Raw genomic sequence first — 9254 nt, forward strand, 5'->3', positions numbered from 1 at the left:
TGAAAAGAAATCAGTTCCATCCACAGTCAAAGATGGAAAAAGTTATAGTCTCCATATACCAAGGGACATCAGTATAAACTGTGTTAAATCCTGATGAATGGCAGAGGAAAATCAAATCCACCTTCCTCATCAGAGGGTCAGGACCATGGTTAATGCTCCTGCCTGAACGCCGATGTCTCCCTGGCTGTAACATCAGTGTCGGGGACAGCTGTTGGTGAAGTGCACTTTCTAACTTGCAGAGTAAATAATAACATTTTAGGAGAAAGGGAAAAAAAATTTGACTCAGCTGACTGAAGTGATGCTGAACAACAAACTGACGTCATCAGGAGGCGACTCTTGCACCTCATAGAGCCACAACATTGTTGAGCGGCACATAGAAAGAAGACGGACGGACGGACAGACAGGCAGACAGAGAGACAGAGAGAGTCAGACCCGGAGCTTGTTGCATGTCTCCAGTCACACACCAGTGTGTGCATCTGTTGACACCCGAGCACCGCCGCGCACATCTGTCCGTGCAGCAGCAGACAGACAGCCCAGGCGATGATGGCGGACTGTGTCGGCTTCCAAGCGCAGATCGCCTCGATTATAGAGATACTGGCCAATTCTGCGGTGGCGGAGATCTGCAAACTGGTGGATGATGGCTACGCGGCGCTGCGCTCCCAGATGGAGCAGGAGCGGGAGAAGAGCGAGAAGGAGAACGACGTCCTGCGGCAGAAGCTGCGAGACATGGACGTGAAGATGAGGAGCTACGAGAGGAGGATGAGGAGACGCAGTCAGCGGGAGGAGATCACCGCCGCTCACTTCAGGCCACCCGAAGGTAAAGAGATGGAGGCTGCAGCTGGCCTGCTGCTGACAGCAGCCGTGATCAGGAGACGTGAACCTGAGGGAGGCAGGACACACACACGTCCTCACACACACACTCTGTCATATATCCACACACCCTCTGATTAGTTAGTTAAATGGTAATGATCAGTTTGTAGATGGAGTTTGGTCCAGGTGTCCCACGGGCCTCTTCCAGAAGATCAGTGGTCAAACAGTCCTTTGGACAGGTCTCCCAGAAGACAAAGTGTCTGCTGGAGGAGGATTTGCCACAACCTGGCAACCCAGAAGTTGTTGTTAATAATGGCATCTAACTGATCTATGAGCTATTAATAATGTCATTGATTACATTAAGCCTTTAGTGGAGCCTGATCAGAGGGTGGTTCTGTAATGTGCTTAGATACAGAGTGGATTCATTTGAATGGTCATCTTCTCTGATGGACCTCCGGTGGTCTCCAGCTGTGCAGCTAGTTTTGGTTTTATTTGTCCAGGTTTGGAGGCAGATACAGGGGCTCCTGCTGCTGGGCGTCTGTGATCCCCTGCTGCTCCCACTGTTGAGTCCCACCTGTCGTCAGTTTGCCCTGTGGTCATGTGATTCAACACATTCATTTAAGAATATGTCTCATACAAGAACGTAACTGAAATAATGAATGTGGGAAAACTAGCTTTTGACAGAGTGACCCTGAAAATGAGCTAATATAATAATGTAACACAACAGTCACATGCATGTATGTACAAGGAAAATGTGATTGGCTGCTGTAATCACTCCTCCTGTTCATACTGGTTACACAGAGGTCCCCTCTGACTGTGTAATGTCCAGTGTAAGGGATGGATGAGAAAATCCACAGTCCTCCATCTGCATCCAGATGTATTCTGAAGTTTATTTGAAGCTAATCTAAGACTTTGACTCTTAGTTGGACACATCAAGTGGACACATTTTGCTCTTAGTCTTGTTCTGTCTAGCACAGCTCAGCAGAGAGACTCTGTGCTGGAAGCACAAAGGGAGAAGTTTACCACTGGTTCACTCTCACCGCTCTCAGCCACGTTTCCTGCAGCAGCTGTTTTCAGAGAAAAAGCTCTGATAAAGCTTCTGTCCACCGCCTGCTCAGCAGCAGACAGCAGACAGACACAGTCAGAGACAGATATGTCCCCTCAGGAGTTGGTAGATCTAGGAGAGAGTGAATACTGGACTTAGATTCATCAGGTGGACACAAACACCACTCCAGAGGAACAATCATGTTCCTCTGTAACTGCTGGATGTGGAAATAAACAACTGTTAGTGAAGATGACAAAGAGAAACAAAAGGACCGTAAAGAAACACAAACTGCTCCATGAGAGACACAAAACAATAACACAGAGACACAAAGTGACACACAGAGGCAAAAAGATGACAGAGAGACAGTGACTGTGTGGTTTGTCAGCTTGAGATGCAGCAGAGAGGAGAGAGTATCCTGTAAGGTCACAGTCTCTACATCCTCCTGAAATCTCTGACAGGTCTGTGGTGAGGGAGCTCCATGCTGTACGTCAACTACCTCCACCGGGAGCAGCTGCTTGGTTTACTATCATTCACAGCAACAAAGTCCTGGATTAGAGTTTGGTTCTGTGTGGGGTTTTGTGTGTCCAGTCCAGTTGCAGTTTATTGTAAAGTCTTTGTTGCCAGTGGTTGGCAGGTCATAGGCCTGGTTTAAACAGGTAGGTGGGTGCTGACCACAACAGGAGCTGGCTTTTATCTAAGCAGAAAATAAATACCGTGCATTATCACAACACATCTGATGGATTATACTGAGGCTAAACACCTGTCACAACCAGGTTTGCAGTTTGCAGGCACTTTTCAAGCCTTGGGTTCTTCCTCTGCTTCTATCAGCTGAGTGTCATGTGTTTGCTGTGAGCTTATGTTTTTTATACTGTAACAAATGATGATGATGATGATTTGAGATTGAGCAGTGGTCCAGGACTTGATAAGATTCAAACTAAGTTCATTAAATGAACATCATTTTATTATACATTATAAAGAAAGTTCACGTTAGTTCTCTGTATCGTTCCAGACATTGTTTTACATTTAATGTCAGAAACACACTCCACACTTTATTTAACTGATACTGGACTATGCTGACATTTCTTTATCAGAATGTTCTACGGCTATTTTTCTTCCTCTCAGTGTCATATATAATAATAAAATATTATTATTAATTAATATTATTACAATAATGTGCTCAGTAGATTTGTATTGGGGTTTTTCTATTCTTATTACTTGAAACAATTCTTTGTTCCTTATATTGCTGGCTGAGCTGCTCTGATTATCTCCTCTTCATAATCCCATTGTCTCTAAGGAAACTTGCCCACATGTTCATTCTCTGTCCTCCTTCCATTTATTTAAGAAAGTTTTATTCTCTGGTCATATTTTGATAGCATCTGTCCTCGGGCTGTAACTCTTCTCTTTTGTGTGCCTTTTGTTTTGTACTGTTTTGTTTTCTGTTTGAGTTTTTGTTTTGGGACCTTGAAAACAAGATGTCAAGGAGTTTATCATGGTATAATAAATATTGATGCTATTATATCACTACATTTTCCCTGCCAGCCACAGGCTGAAGATCAGGGGATATTTTTACATAAGAATAGAACATCCATGCTGAGAAACCAGTGCGATGTGACTGAAGCACTGTAGTAGCTCACTCAGAATCTGTGAAATGACTTAAAAGAGACTCACTGCACATGTTGAATGATGATACTGCTGGAGCACCTGTGAACAGTACCTGCTCAGGGTCTTGTGTTATTTTTCAGGACCTGATGACCATCAGCCCCTGGTGCCACCTCTTCCTGCCCCCTCTGAAGACAAATCCTTCCATCACATATCAAAGGTAAAGATTAACCAGCAGAATGTTTTAAGGTAAGGCCTGTCGGGTCTTGTGAGCACTTCACAGCTGCACCACGGTTCTGCATAGAGATGAATGCAGCAGACGTGACATGCTCACACTCAACAGGTGACCTGGAAACTTGAACCTCTAACCTCTGTGGTGGAATGTTCATTCAAGTCGAACCAAACCACTGAAACCACATCAACACACCATGTTTATGAAAGACAAACCATGCGATTTGATCTTAACATTGGCTCTGTTCAGGCCTGACGTTAATATGCATCTCAGGTAATCTGATCACAGGTTGACAGCTCTAAGTACATCAGTTCACACACCTTCATCCTTTATCTGCTTTTCACTGTACCACAGCAGGAGGAAACCAAGGTGTTGCCTCTGGTGAAGCAGGAGAAAGTGGAGAGAGACGACTGCAACCTGGACCTGAAGGTGGAGGTGAACATCAGGGCAGAGTGTGGCCTGTCTACAGGTGAGTGTGGCTCTGTGCATGATTCAGTCAGTGTTTCATTGGCTGGCCATATGGTTACACTGTTTACTCTGGTTTCAGCACAAACAAAGAAGGACATGAAGATAAAGCAGAGGATAGCTGATGAAAAGTTTACCCTGTGTCTGAACTTCATCAGCACTGTAAATCATTTCAACCCAGTTCAGCAAAAGCTGCAGCTTTACACCAGTGAGTTAAATGAACTTAGGTCGGATAATTAGTTCAAAGTCATCTTATGAGTGGAACCCTTGGGAAACACTGAGAGCCCGTTAACAAGAACAAGGTGGTGTGTTGACTTTGTCTTATTATAATTATTTATGTTTTATTTATTTCAGGTATTTTAAATTTTTTTTTCCCATTCCCAAAGAATTATCATTGCGCTTTGAAAGGGTATACTTGCATTATTAGGCAGTAGGGGCTCCTAGCCGTGGTACCAGTATGATGAGGAAGATGACCGGCATGTCTGAGAAGATGCTCCAGCTGCCTTGACCGAATACTTGGCATTCCTTCTAATGCTAACTGCTAGGTCCCTCAGGTTGTGTCTCTAGGTAATGCTAACTGGCTAACTCTGGCTACATCCTGAGTGATTGCTAGCTACACTGTTTCCCTTTCTGGCTCACTTGACCGTGGCCTTGGTAATCCACACTGGTTAATATTCACTGCAGGCTTTGTGAAGAGATCGTCGAGTAATCTGTTTAATTAAAGAGTGAAGCTACAGCAGAAATGAGCTCCTCAAATAATACAAATGATTTCCAGGATCCAAGGATTTCTTTACTAAAATTTATTTGAAACAACAGTGAAAACTCAGCTGGGCCTGATCTAATCCTGATTTATCCCTGAGTCTGATTTATTTTTAGTCTTTGATTTCCCTAACAGTCCTCCTGTCAAACCTCATCAGTAAAACAGTGCAGCAATAATCTTTTCTCTTTTACTCCACCCACCCTGTTCCTCTGTGGCTGTCTGCCCCTCCTCAGCCCTGGAGCCCAGTGAAGAGATATCACCGACTGATGTTCTTGACACCAGTGTCACCAACATCACCTCCTCCACTATCCACCCCTCCTCCCCCACTGACGCCACAATGGACTTGACCTGCAGGCCTCGAGCCAAACGTAAAGCCACCAAGACTCTGGGCAACAGTTTGACAGTTAGCAGTGGGGGCGTCCCGGCCCCCGAGGCCGCTCGCAGGGAACTTGGAGGGAGCCTGACAGACGGTGCTCTGAAGCCAGAGATCCAGGCAGATGATACTACAGAAGAAGAACTTCATCCCTCTCAGCTCTCGGCCCCTGTAGCGTCAGATGAGCCCAGCCCCGACCGCCTTAACAGCCTGGGCCTGGACCTGACCTGGATGCAAGAGAGGGTCAGTCATCTTGGTGCAGCATATGCAGTAGCACAGCTGGGTTTGGGGAACACAGAAACTGGACACCCCTCTGCATCCTTCCCCTCGCAGGCAGGTGGAGACAGTTTAGATGGCCCTCCGACCATGCTCTTCACAGGTGGCGCTCATGAAATGGCCGCTTTCGCCGCCTCCTTTGACATGGCTGCCGCTGCCGCTGCGGCCGCTGCTGTCGTAGCTGCGCCACCTCCACCGCCCCCTCCACCCCCTGCCCCTACAGCTGCTTCTACCACCACGACCAGCCAGAGGCGGTCCTACGGGAGCGGTGCTGCTGCTGCTGCTGCTAAAGATCCTGTGGTGTGTGCTGTGTGCGGCCGTGTCTTCCCCAGTGCAGCTGCCCTGGAGCTGCACCAGCGCGTGCACACAGGGGAGAGACCCTACACCTGCCCCCACTGTGGAAAAGGCTTCGCCCAGCCCAACAATCTGAGGGTCCACCTCCTCATCCACACTGGGGAGAGGCGCTATCGATGCACACTGTGCGGGAAGAGTTTCATCTCTTCCAGCCACCTGAAGAGGCACCGCACAGTCCACACGCAGGAGAAGCCCTACAGCTGCTCGCGCTGTGGACAGTCCTTCAGCCAGATGTGTAGTGTTCGCCGACACCGGCAGCAGTCCCAGTGTGGCCTGTAGACTGACCGCTGGAGGAGGAGGATGGAATCTGGAGCTGATCTCCGTACAGTTTAGACTCTGAAGGGTGAATCATTGAAATCCCTTTATATGGGAATTCATGCATCTAATGTAATCACGAACAGACAAGAGAAGGCTGTATCCTGTGATATCATGACATATAGAGTTGATATTTGTCCTAGATCATAGCAGTGATATGTGAATCTGTTTTAAGGTGGATTTCCCCGTTAGGCCCTCTCAACCTTTTCTTACTCTTTGTTTCAAAGTGAGAGGATCACGGATTGGAACTGTGAACGAGTGCCTCAGACAGTGTTGATAACACATTCATTTCATTGTCATGAAATGGTCTTGTTTGTGACAAACTATCTGGTTTACATAGCAAATACACATGTGCTGATCCTGGAACAGAGGGTCGTAGTTTACCTTGGATCATTTTGGCTGATGGTGATGGTACTGTGTACTATCCACTGACCAGCTGGTCAAACAGGATGAACATCTGACAGCTCTGTAGTATTTAAGTAATGAGCTGACTTACAATAGGTTTAAAATTCATCAGAATTTCATCAGCAGCTGTTATTAACAAAAATCTGATCTTGCCTTATCCTACTGTGGTTTCATGTTTCCAGACACTTCCAGCCTCTGTTGTTTGTTTTAGAGCAGCTGACCAGAATCAGGGGGAATCTGTTAGCTCTGTTAGCCTGGCTCAGTTAAAAGTGAAACAGCTACACATCCCAACAACTCCAAAGCTGCTCGTATTTTATATCATCAGCATATGTAGCAATGAAAAAAAGTGGTAAATGTGAAGTTAGGAGCAGGTAGCTGTTAGTGAGCAAAAGAACAAAAGCACTCAGCACTGCTAAACTCCTGTCTTTTGGTGTTTATTTATTTTATTTTTATTTTATTTGGAAGGGACCATGTACAATAGAAACATAAATGTGACAGAACAGCACTAAACTAACAGGATATATAATACAAAACTTTGTACACACACAGACACACATGCACCATGTCAGCAACAAGTGTGTGTTAGACAGATTAAAAGCACAAATATTTCTTAATTCTGCATCTCTCTCTCATATACAATAGTAAACTGAATATATTTGGGTTTTTGACTTTTGGTTGGACAAAAGAAGACACTTAACAAGTTCCTCTCTGGCTCTGCTAAGATGTGATGGGCACTTTTTCACAACTTTTTGACATTTAATAGACCGCACAACGTATCATTAATCTCTTAAACAATAACAGAAAATTGGGAGAATAATGAATAATGAGAATAATCTTCAGTTGCAGCCGTAGATGAAACTGAGTTGGCTTTCCATCAAGAATGTTTAAGCTTTGTTTGTACAAGGACTCCAATTTCTCCAGCCTGACCCCAGAATGTAATACAACGGGACATGTGGGAAAGGGTCGTGCAGCAGAAATGTCTTGGCTTTTTTAAAATTTGGATCCATTACTTGGATCCATTATTACCAAGATGTTTAAGTTAAGTGACTTTATGAATCTATGAACAGTCTCTGTCAGAACCGCAGCTTGAGATTTACTGGAGACCTGTTTGCTAACTAATTAGAACAACTTTTGAGTTGTTGGGAGTTGTCTTTTTGATGGGGCTAGCAAACAAGCTAATTACTTTTGCCTGCCTTTAGTCATTTTTGCTAAGCTAGGCTAACAGCGAGCTGGACCTAATTCTGTACTGTATGCTGAGAAATGATATATTATCATTTTCAGACTGTGGGTAAGACAGCAAGAAAGTACGTTCTCCAAAATGTCACACTCTTCCTTTAAAGCACTTTAAATGTTCTCATAACTCTTCCTTAAAGTCATGGGTAAAATCTGGACAGAGTGCTGAAACACAGTGTGTTTCCCATGATGTATTTATCAAGTACTGCTGTTACTCATATTGCTACAGTATCTTGAATGAGTGGCCTTCTCAGAGAAGCCTGCTGCTGAATGGTAAATGTTGGCACTTTTGTTGAATCAATCTTGTAATGCAGGCCTGCACCTTCTCATGTTTGTGTTCATGATTATGTGTTTCACACTAACTGTCAGTATATGTATTTACACAGAGAGGAAGAAATAATGTGCTATTGTCCAGAAGATTGATGTCGAGGTTTGTTTCCACAATTGGGCAGTGAAATCAGAATATTTATTTTTGTGGGTACAAAGCCCAGTTGAAGTAGACTTTAAATGTTTTAAACCCCCTTTCTCAACTGTTCACAGGTTGAAGCCTGAGGTGTAACCATCTTTTAATGTCAATCATTCTTCGTCCTCAATGAAATGTCAAAGAACAAAGGACTGTAAAAAGATGTAAAGTAAAAACATATATATCAGAGAGTCGTGTTTGTATGTGTTGGTGTTTGGATGTCATTGGCACTAGCTGTAGGCTCCACAGCTATAACAAATATTTTGTCTTTTAATATTTCTTTCATGACCTGTTCCAGTGTTTAAAAATGTATGGGTATCATTAAAGATGTAAAAGGTTTGCAATGAACCCGGCTGTGCTGTGGGCATCATTTCTGTGCTGTGATCTCATGCGTATAAGCCTCTCTATAATCGAGACTCCTCTGATGGAATCTGTTTTATTTTCAGCTGTTCATATCACCTCTGTTACTTGTCTTACAATTGACAAAGTAACAGAGGGACAGCGTGTGTTAATCTGATTTGACTAAGCAGTGATGAAAAAGTGAAAAAACTGAATCTATACCACAAATAAAAGTGCAAGATGTATGGCTGTCATATTATTAATAACAGCAGATTTTCTAAAAAGATACATAAATAAATACATGTGCCACAAAATATCTGAAGCTAATATCGGGTTTAGCAGCCTGAGTTACACACATCAAAGTAAATAAATGAAGTAAGACAATTGTGTTTACCTTGCCAGGCATCCCTTCTCTTTCTTTTGTCTTATTTCTTTCCCTCGTTTTCTGTCCATATTCGGACATCACTGGGTGTCTACAATCATGTCTCGTGTGTCATAGAAAGGTGAATAGTGGAACTATGAATCCAAGGCCCCAACATGGGGAGGGCCCCCAAAAACTCCTGGAAATTCATAATAAATTTATCA

General features: G+C 44.0%; 1 protein-coding gene across 1 annotated transcript; it reads left to right on the plus strand.

Annotated features, from left to right (window-relative positions):
- The first annotated feature begins 98 nt into the window (after window positions 1–98).
- Window positions 99–8896, plus strand: LOC121181203 (zinc finger protein 316-like). Its single transcript, XM_041037041.1, has 4 exons — window positions 99–817; window positions 3598–3674; window positions 4041–4155; window positions 5145–8896. The coding sequence occupies exons 1-4, from the start codon at window positions 541–543 to the stop codon at window positions 6191–6193; spliced, it is 1518 nt and encodes a 505-aa protein (XP_040892975.1). The 5' UTR covers window positions 99–540; the 3' UTR covers window positions 6194–8896.
- Window positions 8897–9254: the final 358 nt, after the last annotated feature.

The sequence above is a fragment of the Toxotes jaculatrix genome, chromosome 4 (genome assembly GCF_017976425.1).
Source record: "Toxotes jaculatrix isolate fToxJac2 chromosome 4, fToxJac2.pri, whole genome shotgun sequence".
Taxonomy (NCBI): Eukaryota; Metazoa; Chordata; class Actinopteri; family Toxotidae; genus Toxotes; species Toxotes jaculatrix.